This window comes from Dermacentor variabilis, chromosome 9 (genome assembly GCF_050947875.1).
Source record: "Dermacentor variabilis isolate Ectoservices chromosome 9, ASM5094787v1, whole genome shotgun sequence".
Lineage (NCBI taxonomy): Eukaryota > Metazoa > Arthropoda > Arachnida > Ixodida > Ixodidae > Dermacentor > Dermacentor variabilis.
In genome coordinates this window covers 115,031,186-115,048,951 of record NC_134576.1, presented here as the reverse complement: position 1 = coordinate 115,048,951, position 17,766 = coordinate 115,031,186, and the positions used below count along the sequence as shown (strand labels likewise).

General features: G+C 44.0%; 1 protein-coding gene across 7 annotated transcripts in view; it reads left to right on the top strand.

Moving 5' to 3' along the window:
* LOC142557325 (uncharacterized) overlaps positions 1-17,766 on the top strand; it is a 412,081-nt gene that overhangs the window by 338,903 nt on the left and 55,412 nt on the right. For all 7 annotated transcript variants that reach the window (XM_075669074.1, XM_075669068.1, XM_075669069.1 and 4 more), the window contains one exon: positions 9,679-9,742. In XM_075669074.1, the coding sequence (XP_075525189.1) occupies positions 9,679-9,742 (64 nt within the window). The remainder of the gene's footprint in view (positions 1-9,678; positions 9,743-17,766) is intronic.

The following is a 17,766-nucleotide window of genomic DNA, read 5'->3' as shown; positions in this document are numbered from 1 at the left end:
GAACCATATAGCCGGGACGGTCGTTGTCGTCCGGGATAATCTGTTTGCACTGCAGCTTCAAACTCGTTTTATTTGCCATTATCCATCCAAGTGCTGCGCATTGCTTTGGCATGCAACAGCGCGAAGTAGTTCGCCAGCCGTTCAAGTGCTTTTCATTGAAGTATAGCGGAATATTGCGGGCTTTATTTCTTATTGCTTTCTACATGGCTTCGGCCGCGGACGCGGCGGTAACAGTCTGGAACCTTCGTTGGGCGTCTGTTTGCGTGTTTGGGCGGCGTCGTTTTGGCTCCGTTTATGAGGGAACGCCTTTGATTCTCCGCCTTTGAGTTCGCTTTAGTTAACGATTGCCGGCCGATTTAAGAGCGCGCCCATTAAGCGGGAGCTCCGCTCTTAAGTGGCGTGATTCGATTCTTTTCTCTTTTCTTCCCCCGCAGCTTGCCGACGGAAAGTGATTGGGGCGTGATTATAATGGCTCGTCTTCTTTTGAAGATGCGTGCAATTTATACAGCGTTTTGAAGAACGGGTTACTAAACTTACGCTAGAAATCGTCGCAAGCATATTGCGCGGAGGGAAATTTGAAACACAAACAAATGACGCAAAGTGTGTGTGTAAATGGTGTTGGAATGGGGACGCGCGTTCTATGAAGACGCGAGCGTATACATTGTTTATCTTGCTGATACTGCGGGGCGTGCTTATCCTGATTGTAGGTACAGAACTACAGGCATAGGTGGTTGATGGCGGTTTCTCCTCTCCGAAGTTTAATATAGCATGGAATCCTATCTCACAATGCCGAACTTAATGAGTGGCGTTGGTGCATTTATTTGAGATATATACGTTGTATCTCTGTAGCAAAATGGTGGCGGTTAACGTGAGATTACTCCTAGTTAGGTGATGGTGTTTTAATAATATATTTTTACTGATTTAATTGCAATGCGTTTATTTCGCCCTCACAAACATCCAACTGGGCCGAAACTGATGACAAACTAACATAAAGTAGGGAGAGAGCTTTATCCTGCAATGATTTCACTCGCCTTCCTTATGAGTTTCTTAAGAATCTTTTGAGAGTTTCTTATGAGTTTTTTTAGAACCCAATTGGCCCGCGGAAAACGTGATCACTTCAGTGTTTTCGAAAATTTTACTCTAACCTTACTTCTTTCTGACCAAGCGAGTTGACTCTTTCAGCGAAAAAAAAGAAAGAAGACATGCTGCAGGTAGTCAAATTTCTCCCGAGTTTCGGCGACAACTTTAAGTTGACATTATACCAAAAATACTGCCGGTTAACGTCGCGCTAATCGAGCAAGTGCATTTTATGCTAATTAAGTTCTCGATTGTTCGCTTTCAGCCCGTAAAAAAAATTAATTGAATCAGGAGAATAATCCGACTTTAACATATTGACGTCAGGTCTCCTTTGAAAACCGAATGACTTCGACAGATAAAATAGAGAGAAAGAGAAAAAAAAAAGCTTAGAGCTTCACGCGCTCGTAAATCGTAGCTAACTCGTGCCTTCCTTTCGACGTTTTACACTCAGCGTGTGGTACAAGACGTGCCCCAGGTCTCCGGCCGCTCGTCCTCCGTATCTCCGGGCCGGAATAACCGTAGAGTCTCAATCATATTATAGCTGGCAGCTGGCCGGCCAGGACGAGATACGACGCGCTGCGCAAACATGTCGCAACGAATCACATCTCAGCGCAGAGCTAGGGTGGCTATGGTATATAGTACGCTGCATCCGCATGCTTTCGTGCATTGAACGCCTCGCTACGTGCTCGGACCCGCCGTTAAGGTTTAGGCTGCGCAGGGGACCTGCCGTTACGGTTAAGGCTGCGCAGTAAATTATGTCTGCATGATATTGCAGTGTAGCTGTACGTGGCTAGAGTTCCATGTATTTTTTCGTCTCCGTGCGTCAACAATAAAAAAAAAAAAGGGGGGGGGGGGAGCGTGGACGGATCGCGGAGATAGTGCAATAGCGGGCCGACCCTCGGTGAAGGTGAAGCAGGCTTCAAGCACTCCGAGAATAATAATAACAGTAATAATAATAAATGAGATAAATCAATCATTATGCGTTCTTTCAAGTCGATGGGTACACTTTAATCTTTGTGAACGGCACGTGGACTCACTAGCAGGAGGTGTTGCCCTAAGACGCAAAGTAACAAAAATGTATGTACGACCATACACCCTTGACTCACAAGAGGACAATGCCACCGACTGCGAAATGTCGGATATATTTCTCCGACATTCCTGGATATATATATATATATATATATATATATATTATTTATATTTATATATTATTTATATATCAGAATTTGTCCTGAATTTCTGAAACGCTATGCTGAATGGATGTCATACTACTTAACGATAATTTTCGCGAAATCATTACATACGCATTCTCTACCCACATACTGGCGCAGGGCCGTAGTTATACCAGTGCACAAAGGCGGTGATCGCACACTTGTAAATAATTACCGTCCTATTTCACTCACATGTATCAGTTGTAAAATTCTGGAGCACATCATCGCAAAACATATTTTACGATTTCTAGAAGTGAATAGTTTACTTTACTCAAACCAGCATGGCTTCCGTACTGGACTATCTACCATTACACAATTAATTGAAGTAGTTCATGATCTCGCTGCCGCCTTAGATGAGAAGCATCAGATTGACGTCATTTGTATAGATTTTGCAAAAGCCTTCGATAAGGTTCCGCATAATAAGCTGATCTTTAAACTGAGAAAAATAGGTATCGATGAAAGATTAGTGCTATGGATAAAAGAATATTTAAGTGATCGTAAACAGACTGTAAGTTTAGATGGCAGCCTGTCGAGTCCACTTCAAGTGCTTTCAGGTGTTCCTCAGGGGTCAGTCTTGGGCCCACTGTTATTTCTTATATATATAAACGATATCTCTTCTGTTATTGCAGAACCGGTAAAAATGAAGCTTTTTGCAGATGATTGCCTAATTTATTCTACCGTAACCAATGTTCAGGATCAACTCAGAATTAGTCGTTGTTTAGAAAATTTCAGCCGATGGTGTAAATTATGGGGTATGAATATAAACTACAATAAATCAACATACACACATATGACTAAGAAAGTAAACGTTCTGCCTTTTAACTATTACATCGATGGTAATTTGTTAGTTCGTGCTAACCAGTTTAAGTATCTAGGTGTTACAGTTACGCATAATCTGACATGGCATACGCACATAGAAAATGTGTGCTCGAAGGCGAATCAGAGATTAGGTTTCTTAAGGCAAAAACTAGGTCAAGCTTCGCGAGATGTAAAGCTGATGGCTTATAAAACTTTTGTTAGACCTTTACTTGAATACGCCTCAGTCATCTGGAGCCCTCATCAGAAAGAAATGACTACAAAGTTAGAAAAAGTTCAACGTCGTGCCGCGCGCTTCATATGCTCAAAGTACCGCCGTTTAGAATCCGTTACACTGATGTTGCAGTCTTGTGAACTGGAAACACTAGAAGTACGAAGGCTAAAAAATCGTCTGAAAGTGTTTTGCAGAATACTACATGGACATTTAAAAATCAACAAAGATGAGTATGTGCATCTTCCAGGAAAACGAAGCAGTCGTGTTAACCATCAATATGTTTTACGTCCATACTTTGCTCATAGTGATGTGTTCCGCTTTTCTTTTTTCCCTGCCGTGATTGAACTCTGGAACGCAATACCAAGCTTTGTGGCAGAAGCCAGTGATGTTTGTGAATTTGAAAAATTGTTAAACATGTATTTTTGTGATTCCGCTGCCACTTGATGCACCTGTATATATGGTCTGCCTGTATTTAAACCCTCCCTGTAAGAACCCTCAGCAGAGGGTTGACAGTATGAAGAAATAAATATATATATATATATATATATATATATATATATATATATATATATATATATATATATATATCTCCAGTCACGCCCTAGTGCGATATTGAGTTCATGACCACGCACTTTAGCTGGGTTACCGCGATGACACTACCCCTGTGTTCATCCTTGGAGACTTCAATGTGGACATATCAAAGCTAGACAAGATATGGTTCCCTCGGTTTGTACTAAAATAAGTTTGGTTTGGAGCGCCGCACCAATGCAAATCACTCATATATTCAACGATTGTGTATATATTTAAATTTAGTCAATAATCTGTCTTAAGGTTGTAACCGAACCAATCAGTGCGTAGTAGTACCAAATTGTATATAACAATAATCACGAAGCTATTGTCACTACCATTACCACATGGCCAAAATAAATACATGTACCCTTGGCTGACCCCGTGTGATGTGCTACAACTTCGCTTTCATCTGCCTGCACAGATTGGAATGGCTCCTAAATTTTTCTTTTACAGCGAAGCTGTTCGCCTCTAATTGGTCGGGATTTTTCGTGGCGTGCTCACAAAAAACAAAAAAAATGGCAGCTGGAAAAGTGGCTTGTGTTTGAGTTTCTGCGTAACAGAATTACGTTTTCTCGTACATTCGAATAACAATCCGAAGCTATCATGTCTGCAGCCTGGGTGTAAGTCGTACTTTACGCATTTTCTACGCGATTCACGTTTGAACATTAATTTAGTTCAGTAAGGCACTTGCACTTTACGCGTGGCCTAGAATAATGAGGATGTATGCTGCGCTTCCGCACATGTGCGTGCGGGTAACTTACGTTGCTTGTGGTGATGGTGCTTGTGTAACGTCGTATAATGTCAGTTGGGGTGGTGGTACTTGTCTAACATCCGCGCCAGCTTCGCTGTACATTGACTTTCGCAGGGTGGAAAAGAGGCAGATTTTTTTTTAAATATCGGCGTCTAGAAAAACATTTCTTACTCCACTCAGGGCGCTCTGACCCTTGTTAGTACTTTTTCTTTCTGGACATAAACGGTCTGCACGTTTGTTCAACGCAAAAAAAGGTACTGTCGATATTGTTACATCAGTACTTCTTTAATGATGAATGCATACGACAGACGGCTCAGCAGACAATAATTCCCTGGCCCGTTCTGTGACGAAGATCATCCACGGGACGGACGAGGCTAGCAGACGACAGAGCCAGTGTGCATTTCTGGACATTGTTAAATATGCGCCGTATTGTCGAATATGCCACATTGTCAGCTTTTACTGCCTCAAAGGGCTTCTACGGCCTATCTTATTGGTTCAAAACGCCACCGTGACGGAGGTAAATTGAAATTTAATAAAGCAAAAGCAAGGACCTTGACCAGAGCTAGCAGACTCGGACCTGCTACTCTGCGTAGCGGAAGGAAGGAATAGGGGCAGTAACGAGCGATCAAAGATGATGAGCAGGACAGAAGAAAGGATGCGCACATGCGTACACAATGAGCACGTAAAAAAGTGGCTTCCTGGAAGTCTAGAACGTTCTCCGGGGCTCTTCAATTAGATCCACAAGGGTCCTTGTACCAACATGGCCGAAGGAGACAACGCATTAGCTGACCCGCAGAAAAAATGGTACTGCTTTCTACTCCAAATGTTCCCCCAACGTTTGCGGCCGACTCGTTGTAGACTAAGATATTCTTGCAGCGTGGTCGCTCATAATTAATTGTTGCGCACCATGATTGTTATTTTATCCGAATCGGAGGCGGTGAGTGCTTGTTTCTCCAAAGAGAACGGTCTAATTGGAGCAGTGGTGGTGCTTGTTGCCAGACGCAGAGAACATTCTAGGCTAAACTCGCGGTGTTCGACTGCCAGAATCCCGATGCGAGAGATAGCAAGGTAACTTTCCATCCGTTGCGCATTTCCGACGAGGTGCTGCCAACAGCAACCCGGGACCTGTACTCATGTGACGCGCCGTGGAGGAGGAAAAAAAAAATTGCGTTTATTCCGTCATCTGCCATAAAGCGTTTCCGTATGCATCGTCAGTGTCTCCCTCAGCATCGTCTATCACTCGAGGTGATGGATGCTGTGGGGCTGCTCGAACTTTGTTTTCCACGCCTTTGTCTCTTTGTCGGCAGTGACACGTCAGCAAGGCCGGAGAAAGGCGCCAGGCTACAGAGCATCCCATGCCGACGCCGGATTGAGCGCAATTGGCTGGTGGCTCCTACCCTCGCGCGATCAAAGGGAAATAAGGAACGCTTTGAGGAACAAAGGACCTTTGCATCTCGAAAGGGGGGGGGGGGAGGACGTGTGGAAGAACGGGCGAATTCTTAAGTGGATTGAAATGCCGCTTCGAATTTGTCAGGAAGGCGGGGTTGGATAGATAGATAGATAGATAGATAGATAGACAGATAGACAGATAGACAGATAGACAGACAGACAGACAGACAGACAGACAGACAGACAGACAGATAGATAGATAGATAGATAGATAGATAGATAGATAGATAGATAGATAGATAGATAGATAGAAGAGCAAGAGAGAAGGTTTCTGCAGAGCAAAGTGGCATTAGCATTTTGCTTCATAGCCAAGGAAACGTGGCTGTTCTTGCTGTACGGCGATTTCTTACCCAGCCGCCGCTGCGTTGTTTCGCTTACATTTCTTTTATTTTGCCGGCCTGGACGATCGGCATGCGTACCTTTTTGAAAGCAGAATGATGTAGAAAAGGGAACGCCAGGTATTTTGGCGGCTTTTCGCGCTTCTTTGAAGAAGGTGGGGGCGTTCCGCGTAAACACCCGTCTTAAGTATTTCTTACTTTATTTTCGCCGTTTCAGTTCTGAGCGACTTTATACGGTGCGAAGCGTGTTTGGGTGTTTTTGATGACGTTTATTTAGGTGCGATATTTAAGTAAGATAATTCAAGTCGGCGCACTTATGCGTGAGCATGCCAACGCAGGATGGCTGTTACGGCTAGGAATTTCGAGTTATACCTGAAAGAGATAGTAAAGGACGACGCTATATATTAAGTTAGAGAGGCTTTCTTTCTTTTAAATGCGTAAGCATTTCTACGCATGCTCAACGAGAACCCCGTCCGTCTGTCACGTAAGACGAGTGCAATGACTCATACACCCGTAAACAAGCAAAAAATTCATTGACTCATACCGCATTAAGGCAGAGGCTACAAGCGCTCAGCGAAGTGAAGGGACCAGTGCATACATTCATTTAAATCACCCATGCAACTTACAGAACTGCATATCTTTCAATAACGAACAAGCTCAAAACAAGCATCCGAATCGTCAATAAAGCATTCCATACGCCCTTAGCAAATGTAGTGATGGTTTTGAAACAGCTTCGCTGGGCATTCAGGTTGATAAGGACAGATAAGAGTTGATTAGGCTCGGATCATGTCCAATAATGTTGATAACAACCGATGAGGGTTGATAAGGGTTTGTACTGGTCGGATCAAGCTTCGTAACATTTATAATGACAGTGGGGCTGCGTGGCGACGAGCAAGCTACACAATGCTTAAGCATATTCTTAGACAACTCCCGGTGGAGTTTCTGCGTGAATTTGTTTGTTTGTTTGTTTGTTTGTTTGTTTGTTTGGTACCTGCCGTTTGGTTCCTTTAGCGGGAGAATGTTTATTGTGATTTGTAAAAAAAGAATACGGGCCAGACTTTTTCAAATTTGCCCGCCTAAATCGCGTCGCCGTTGCGAGCAATTTGACGCCATTGGTACTAAACGTATTCCCCTCGTGTAACTGGCCGGATTAGCGCAAACTTATTTTGCATATCTCGGTGCCTGTTTCCAAACACGGGAGAGGCCATTCGCAAATTTCTCAAAACACCAAGTGTGGCTTGCTATCGCAAGTAATGAAGAAAGCACCGCCTCCAGCTTATAGGGAGATCTCTTTCACAGAGCGCTCTGTAGGCGCGCTTTGTTGGCGGCGCAGGCGCTCGCCTAAAAGGGCTTTCGTGTTTGCCACCGTTCGCTCACGCTTTGCCCGCAAATCTTATTATTGTTATTATCGACCGGAATGAAAACACGTTGCACGTGCTGACGTTTGCCCGATGTTTATAGTCTGCGTGTTTGGCTCTGGTGGAACGGCTCGTCGCGGTATAGCTGATACCACATGCGCATTCGGTTTCCCGAATCTCCCCAGACATCCGGCGGCGTCTTCGGGTTTGATTTTCTCGTCTCGCGTTATGCACGCTGAAGTTATGGTATTACGGTGAGGCCGAAGTTACGGTGTTCAGACATGACTCGTTTCGCGGCGTTTATTGAATATTCGTAGCGGAAAGCTGACCGACCTTTCGTGTCACGTCCGTGTTGACAAATGTGGCTTTGAGTGATATTGAACAATGTTTGCAAGAACGTTAGAACAGACGTGTATACGAGAAACTGCGAAAGCATAGTATCCACCTTGTGTTGACGCAGCTATAGGTCTTGAATATACGCGTTTCCGTATGCGGTAATGTCCTTGAAGCTTTATCGGTTTACTACGACAGCAGTGGAAAGCGACAGCTTTTCCATAAATCGCAGGTTACGGAGTGGTCGAACGCTGGAGGCTCTGTCGGCGGCAGACGCACTGGTAGCGCCCTCTCGGGACACTTTCTGCAACCATTACGACATGCGTTACGTCATCGTTCTTGCAGAAGCCGACGAAATAAAAATGAATCCGCTATGCTATCACGATTCTTGCCACCGACGTGTGCACCAGCAAGATGGGTCGTGGGTGTTGCAAATATAGCTCGGCGGACTCTAGTTGACGTTCTCGCCACAAGATGGCTCCTACCATTGGTACTTCTTAAAGCCCCTTAAACTTCGTAATGTAGCGACACTCTCCTCCTCCGCCTTCACTCCTCCTCGTTTCTCCTCTCTTTCACGCCCCCTCCTCGACTGTGGCGCCGCCAACACTGCTCGAGCGTAGCAACGGCGCCAACATGCGCTCCTCGCCACTCCGTAGACGCTTCTCGAGCAAAAATGGCGCTGATGCACGGCGCGGGGGACCACGTGATGTTATTGGGCCAATAGCGACGCGGCGTCGGCCCCGGCCAGAGCGCGCGAGGAGGAGGCGGCATTCTTCAAAGCGTGCCGCTGCTTCTCGAAGTTTAAGGGGCTTTAGTACTTCTCACGTCTGTCTGCTCGATGTACCGGTGCTCCGTGAATGAGTCTCGTACGTTGACAGACAGACTAAATCTGTTTTGCATGATAACTCTCGATTTTGGATAGCGTAAAAGTGCGTTCGCGACCTTCGTACGATTGTAATATGTGCAGTTATGAAGAAACTGAGCTCAAGCTCTGCACTAAGGTGGCGCGCTCTGTGTGCGTAGTGACGTGAGTCTTGACCCTTGCGTCCAGCAATTACAATTCCCGTAATGCACGCGAAACATAATTAACCTCGGTAAAGAAGGCTTTGTGTGTTCTCTTCTTTTTTTTAAATCTCGCGCAAAATTGTGAAAGCAGAAAGAAAAAGGACTTCAGCGTCAACGGAAGGTTTGCATTAAGTTTGCGTAATAACTTTTTTGGAGATTTAGGGGAATGATTCCAGCAGTTGACGCTCTATTGAATGTGTGCTGTTAGCGCAACTTCAGTCGCGAACAGAAAATAACTGACCAGAACGCCCGTTACGCGTACTTACGTTAAAGTGGGACACGTAATGGCCGTGTAACTCGTTTCTAAGCATGGAGTAAGTCTCAGGTGTGCGTTTTGGGGGGCGCATTAAGCCTCTGTTAAAAATGTGGCTGAACCTTGAAACAGTGTACGACGCGTCGGAGTAGTTTCGTAATTGTTCGCGTTGTTTGTGAAGAGTTGCACAGATATGCTAACGGTTTTGTCTCCTTTCTTTTCTGCTTCGTTTTCACTTTGCAGCAGCCGGGATCCACAGTGGTGCTCGAGACCGACGATCACGGCGTGGTCCACGTGAAAGTTGTCGGTGAGTCTCTTCGCCTTGTTCATGTGCCCCGGGGCTCTGTGTGACAGCGAAAGAAACAACGCATTTTAACCCCGTAACGCCCGACAGCAGTTCCACATCACGCGGAATTAGAACGAATTGTTCACCTTTATGTACGACCATGGAGAGCACATCTGCGCAAGAAAGCAATAAAATGTAATATGAGTTATAACTTCGTTAGTGCCGTAAATAATTAATTAGTAATTGTTTTTTTGCTGAACTGTGAACAGCTGACATCTGGTTCTGGTGTATCAAAAACGCTACTATATATAGGCTATACAGTAAGTTACCTCGTACATGACTTAACATTTCGAGGCAATAAATTCGCCGTAGCTTATGTTGGATGCGTTGCGCATTAAGAGGACCACGAAGCTTTTAGCTGGGGAGACCAACTCTGATTTCCATTATGAAATGTAAGTGAAATGCAGAACTATTCTTGTTACGCAACGAGGGGACCCATTTGAATAAATATGCTGTTGCAGTTAAGAGAGAACTGAATACTATAGTGACTGTACAAGGAGCAGCATTTGATTTACGGGCTGAATTTTAGAACTTGATGTAAATATGGGCGGTGCACAAAAGGAAAAAAAAAAATGAAGCACGAAGTTTGCATGTCTGTAAATCTGCACCAAGGACAGACGTCCCAGTTCTGCAATTTGTATCTATTAGGATATGTAGAGCGGATAAATTTGATGTACGAGTTCAATTTCAATTTTCCATTTTATTTTCGTACATCATTCAGAGAAGACATAAATACAGAAGGAGGTCTAGTAGTGAATAAACTGTATGTGGGACCCTCAGTTAACACCACCATATACCAAAGAAACATAACTATGCAATGACTCACCTATAACTGTGCATTACAACTATGCATTATAAGTATACAATAAATTTTTAGCTATATGTAACTGTGCGATAACTCACAGCTTGCGTGAAATAGTGACAATGCCTCCAAAGGTACTGCCAAAGTCTTACTCACAAATTGGTGGTATATTTCAGAATTGTGTATAACATATCAATTTCGTTCTCCTTGGATGTCTCAATACCTGTAGCTTAAACATTGTCATATCGCGTCTCTTGCTGAGTCACAGAGTTGTAAACGTTATGCTTAAAATTTCCAACTCTCGTGCTATTTCTTTAGATTTCTGTAAAAAAAAAATTCGATACCCAAAATAAAAGAAACCGTGTTCTTTGAAATTCACCAAACCTCGTCAAATTCTATGCAGCTGAATCTGAAAGGAGGCTATTTCTCAATTTCCTGGTATTTAAATACGAGCTCCTAAGACATGCTTCTTATTAGCGCCTAATTTATTCCGGCATTTTCAAGGAAGGTAACGAAAAGAGTACGCGCCCGATTAGCATTAGCGGCGCGCCAGGGCGCGGCAGAGTTGGTTCGTGAGGCATAAAGAAAAATATCGCAATTCATGTGCGATTCCTCGAGGACGCCAGCGCCGTTACAGGGGTAAGGCCAACTAACGCAAAAAAAAAGAAAAAGATTGGTGACCTCATGACAGCGCAAACTAGCTCAACACCAAAAGCAGACGTGTTGAAAGACGTGGCGCCAACGTTGCCTAGCAACTGATTGCTTTATATTAAAGTCTAACCTCGCCTATGCGTTTTACACGTAAGTTCACCTTGGAGGGAAAGGGGGGGGGAGAGTATGTTATGAATATTACATTAGTACGTAGAGTAAAATTTATGGCTAGTGGTGGATTTCATGTAGACTATATAGATACTTTGTAGATTCCTCGTCAATTCTATTATAGCGATAGAGAAAACGTGTGGATGTGGTGACCTGCGTACCGCGGCGTTCTACCAAGGCGTACAGTGCGTACAGTACTGCTCACTCTTAATGGAAACACCTAGCTGTCGATTAAGACAATGCATGTGGAATCAGTATTGTGTTTCGTCGAAAGGAAAATAAACTGGCATCAGGAGCATCACAGGCTGACGTGTACTTGTTAAAAAGTAATCGGTATGCCTTTATTCGATAAGTAAGCTGTAACTGGTTACCTGACACCGGTAGGCAATATTTTTGATGACCGATTGATTAAACGAAATTATTCAACAACAAATGAACAAAAAGCTTAAAGCTAAAAATTAAAAACCGATTTCTAAAGTATGAAGAGCAATAAAATTGCACATGACCTCAGGTCTCAGGGGTTAAAATATTTCACAAACAAGAGTGCTTTTTATGAAACTAAGCAGTCTCGAGTATACCTTAAACGTAAACCGTAATGTACGCTACTTTCAATCCGAAGTCCTGCGTAGTGCGCGGTACTTAACTGTACATCGTTTTCGCTGACGTTCGCACAGAATCACTGCTCGCCGTTGGTTGTTTAATAAGCCGTTTGCTTTGCTAAGTATGGACAGCTGGGCTAGTTGGTTATGATTAGCATTATGAAACATCGTTCCAGCGCACAATTGAGCGCGAACGAGAAGAGAAAGACAACACGAACGCCGGAGAGAAAGACAACAAGAACGCCGGTTCGTGTTGCCGGCGTTCGTGTTGTCTTTCTCTTCTCGTCCGTGTTCAATTGTGCGCTGGAACGATGTTTCGTTTACTTTGCTGCGGACATGTATTCTAACGGAAAGACTGCACAGCATGATATCACACAGACTGTTTCAAATTTGTGCTTGTGCTGAATAACATTACTGGTTATCATCGCTCCCCAGACGAGCATCTCGTGATTGTCTGTCAACATTAGTATACACGCAGCCGCAAGAAATCGACCCGTTTGGTTAATGGCTCGCGCGAACATTTCGTCCGCACACAGCAGCTTCCACTCCCAACCACTGCGCCTGTTACGATGGTACGCGGGCACATCGTATTATGCGCGTGCGTATACGTATAATCCGAATGGTTGTCGTCGTCGTCGTACGGCGGGTATAATCGGAAACGCAAACACGCTGTCGTGAATTTATTATGAACAATTTTTTTTTTCGTCGGTCCTCTGTGCTCTGCTTCGAGACGAGCTCTTGGGTGAAGTCAAAGCGCCGGCAAAAATGCATTACGCATGACGGCCGAGATTCGCTTTGATGGCGGCGCCAAAAAGTAAATTCACACAGAAATTCCGTTTTTGGCGGTGGCCTTGGATTGAACAAATAGAAAAGAAAGTGCAAGTCACGCTAGGCAAGTCACGCTGTGATATGCAAATCAGATAGGGCCTCAAATTTGGAAGCCAAATATTGGGACTTGAATCTAAAATGCGCAGAAATGTAAACAAAGAAAAAAAAGTAAGAAAAACCTCCCTAGGGCGATCTTTTCATCTCGGCTCTGTGTAAACTGAAGCAGCGCGAATGGCGAAAAAAAAAAAAAAGAGCCGCCATTACCGCGATTTTATCATACGCGCGCTTTCCCTTCCAAGTCAAACATTTAACAAAATCAAATCACACTGTGCGGCCCGTTTGCTTTTGTGAGTTTCTTCGTGCTGTGCCCAGACACTTGCGCGCCGAGAATCCTGGGAACGCTGCCCGTTTACATATATTTGTCTCGTTTCTTGTTTTGTTTTTTTTTTTTGAAGAAAGAACACCAATCTAAAAAAAGGAAATTCCGTCCCATCTTTCTTCTTTTTCCCACTGAAGCATCTTCACCTACACACACACAGACAAAATATTTGGGGAGTCCATGCAAACTCTATGGGTGCATTTTTAAGGCAATATAGAGATTGTCTATACCGTGGCCCGCGAACTTATGGCCCTAATTTTAACGGTGAAGGGTGTCTGCGGACACTCTGCGAGGAGCAATCCAAATTTAGGTTTCGGGTTTCGGCACTCAAGGCCTTCAGGGCTTTGCTGAAGCATTTAAGGGCTTGTGAATTGTGCGACCGCTTTTGAATGTTGTAGCGCGTAGCGTCGAGTTACTGTGTGTATATTTCTCGTTTTTTTTCTCTTCTTTCTCCTTTTATTGCCTTTACCCCTTTCATGAGCACAGGGTAGCCAGCCGGTATTTATACTGGCTAACCTCCCTGTCTTTCCTTCCCTTTTATCTATCTATCTATCTATCTATCTATCTATCTATCTATCTATCTATCTATCTATCTATCTATCTATCTGTCTGTCTGTCTGTCTGTCTGTCTGTCTGTCTGTCTGTCTGTCTGTCTGTCTGTCTATCTATCTATCTATCTATCTATCTATCTATCTATCTATCTATCTATCTATCTATCTATCTATCTATCTATCTATCTGTCTGTCTGTCTGTCTGTCTGTCTGTCTGTCTGTCTGTCTGTCTGTCTGTCTGTCTGTCTGTCTGTCTGTCTGTCTGTCTGTCTGTCTGTCTGTCTGTCTGTCTGTCTGTCTGTCTGTCTGTCTGTCTGTCTGTCTGTCTGTCTGTCTGTCTGTCTGTCTGTCTGTCTGTCTGTCTGTCTGTCTGTCTGTCTGTCTGTCTGTCTGTCTGTCTGTCTATCTATCTATCTATCTATCTATCTATCTATCTATCTATCTATCTATCTATCTATCTATCTATCTATCTATCTATCTATCTATCTATCTATCTATCTATCTATCTATCTATCTATCTATCTATCTATCTATCTATCTATCTATCTATCTATCTATCTATCTATCTATCTATCTATCTATCTATCTATCTATCTATCTATCTATCTATCTATCTATCTATCTATCTATCTATCTATCTATCTATCTATCTATCTATCTATCTATCTATCTATCTATCTATCTATCTCGGTTTCACAGAGGATCGAACTAACGAGAGTTAAAAGACTTCCGTTCGTAGACATAACGTAGCGAAAACATAACGAACGCATGAGCTCAGAGTTGTCTACAATACGTCTAGAAACATCCTACGGACTGCCCAAATCAAATCTGTAAAGGCACGTCGTAACTTGAGTAATCAAGTGGTGTCTGCGTGCTTTATTGAATCCTTTTCTGTGGTAGCTCTCGAAGCGTTATCTTTCTTTTTTTTTCTGCTTGCACGCAAGCAATGTCACAAGTTCAAGCAAAGTTCACACATGACATATTTAGGTGACTGTGACGGCGCGAACGTCGACCCACAGTTGTAGTGTTCGTGTGGATTTCCAAATTGCACCGTGCGCTCACCTGCTACGTCGTCGGGCTGCGTGCTTTGGCTATCGTGCACTGACGCTCCCGCAATTCCTATAGTAGCTCGGCTGCGTAAGAGTGTTCCTGAGCTTGGCACACGGGGTGTGTTCCATTGCGGCTTGCACTTGGATTCAAAATTCAGGACACGGTGCTGTAATTCTCACTACTATCGCGAGCACTGCGCACGAACTTTGACTTCCTCGTCATCTAATAGTGAACGTACTCAACACGCTCTTCATCACCGAAACCACAGTCGTCAAGTACTACGTGACGTCACGCCACAGGCGTCACGCCTGTGGTGTGAAGGGTGTTCCACGCCCGCTGCCTTTGACGTGAGTGACGTTTAACATTCCCAGAGCTAGATCTAGTACAGACGCACAAATTCCGCAAAAGAAAGTTGACGTGGGGAGGCAGCGGAAAACACCGTTAATCAATTTGTATATACATCGTGGAACGGAAGATGTGGATTCGGCTTATACTTGTGGCAACATCTTTTCTTCCCCCTTTCATTTGCCTTTTCATTATCATGTCTCCGTTTCGAATAAACAACGCAGTAATCTTTCCTATGCCTTTGTTTCCTTTTTTTTTGCATTCATTGTCTCTGGATGAGTTCGATTCTACAGCTTACATGCGATTCCGCATATTTTCTGCAGGTGCGATCGACTAGTAAGCTTCACCATACACTGGCGACTCAATACGTAAGCGACTGTTTTCGCGAGTGAGCAAGGCAGGGCAGGGCAGGATTTGCTGATTGTAAAGAAAACGCCGTTGCTTTTCATATTACGAGTACCGTTCTTTGTTGCGCAATAATCCCTTAAGCTCCGCGCGAGCGTTTCAAAGCGTTTTTCTCCCCGTCTATTGTCTTCTATTGTCCACGGTGCCAGCTGAATCCCGAATATATTGCAGTCTCTCTGTCGGTCCGTTTCGGATTCTAACGACAGCAGTAGCAGCCTGGAGAAAAAAAAAGAAAGGAAGAAACAAATAAAAGGAGCGCGCCGAATGACGCAGCCGGTGACGTCAGACACTGGCGAGATGTGCCTCCCACATTCCTGGGTGACCTTTTCAGCTCATCTATTTGCACGCGCACTCAAGAAATAAAAATAAAATAAAATAAAAGACGACGAGTAGCAAGAGGCTCCACGATGGGATGAAAGCTAAAAAAAGTTACAAGAGACTCGGAAGAACATAGCCGTGACCGATGAAGACAGAATCGCTGGAGAGGAAACGGAAGGGATCCCTTGGTTAAATTCGTTTCCTTTTTCGGCAACAAGAGCGATGCCTGTCCCCTCCTTAAAGCTCGTACGGCTGGTTCTATAGAAATCCTGTAGTTGTTTGCTCTTGTTTTTGTAGACACTGTAGATACACCCGGCGGACTTGTGGCCTCGCACCTTCTGTAATCGACTAATATTTATGTACAGTTTACGAACTTTTTTTTCGCAAGTCTGTGGGTTCGACGGCGGAGCAAAGCTACTATACTGTTTGTACAATATGTAGAAACTTTATCGAAGATTTTGTATGAAGTCTGTAGAGTACCTCGAAATAACCTGGTTGCGTGTGTGGCATTAAAGCTTGTGTCGTTGACTAACGTTCATACACTTTGGGAGAACATCCTGTTTGTATGTTTGTCGACTTGATAGTAGGTCGAAAGAACTACAGACTCGCCATGGTTGCTTAGTGGCTATGGCGTTGGGCTGCTAAGCATGAGGTCGCGGGATCGAATCCCGGCCACGGCGGCCACATTTCGATGGGGCAGAAATTCGAAAGCACCCGTGTACTTAGATTTGGGTGCACGTTAAAGAACCCCAGTTGGTCTCAATTTCCGGAGTCCCCCCACTACGGCGTGCCGCATAATGAGATCGTGGTTTTGGCGCGTGAAACCCCGTAATTTTTTTTAAAGATGTGTAGACTTCTTTCTGTACCCTGCTTAAAATACGACAGAATGTTTGAATATTTCCTGTGAAGTCTGTTGAATGTCTCCATAGAGCACACGATGGAGCGAACTCCGAGAACAAGCGCCGCGTGACTCAGTGCCGCGCAATCACGCCACGCGTGAGTAAGAATCGGTGGTGTCATGTTATGACATGTTATGCCATGTTATGTTGTCGGTGCTGTCATGTTATCAGGTGCTGTCGGCACAATTCCTTTCGGCTTCAGACAGGAAGTGCTCGGCCATGGAATCTAGTACGCTGTTTCAATCCGCCTTCAGCGACCTGATGGCTTGCGGTATCGAACCTTCTGTCACTCAGTAATGTTCACGCGCTTTTTTTCCAAACGTCCTTGTTTGCAATTCTACGTACTCGATGGTAGACCACATGAAGTAGACTGCTTATACACTCTTTTGAGCTTTTATGTTACTGTGAATCCATAGATTGAATGCTTGTGGTTTTACGCTGTATGTCGCCCGCCATCTGTTGTGCTTTCAATCAATCAATCAATCAATCAATCAATCAATCAATCAATCAATCAATCAATCAATCAATCAATCAATCAATCAATCAATCAATCAATCAATCAATTTCTAAAGAAGGACCCGCTCAACTGTCTACGCAGGAAAAGGGTCCAAATAAATATCCTGCTTAGAAAATCAGGATAACATTACAGACGCTTTTATGTTAACTGTTCATTGCCTGCAGGCAGGCTGTAGACTTGTGACCTTATCAATTTTTGCAGCGACTTATGGTTACAGACTATCTAGAAACAACGCGTTCGCAAGTAACGCGTTCGCAACTTGAGAGCATGAGCAGTCCGCGAAAAAACAACAAAAAAGCACGCTGCTGAACTGTCGTTTTGTGAATGTCGTGTGCGTTACACGATACGTTACAGATTGCATCTAATGTTGCTTGTTGTATTCTCAGCTGTTGTTCACCGGCAAGGTCGCTTGGCGTGCTCAGTTCGCGCTAACCTTCCCAGTTTCGGAATTTATTAACGACTACTTGGCTTTT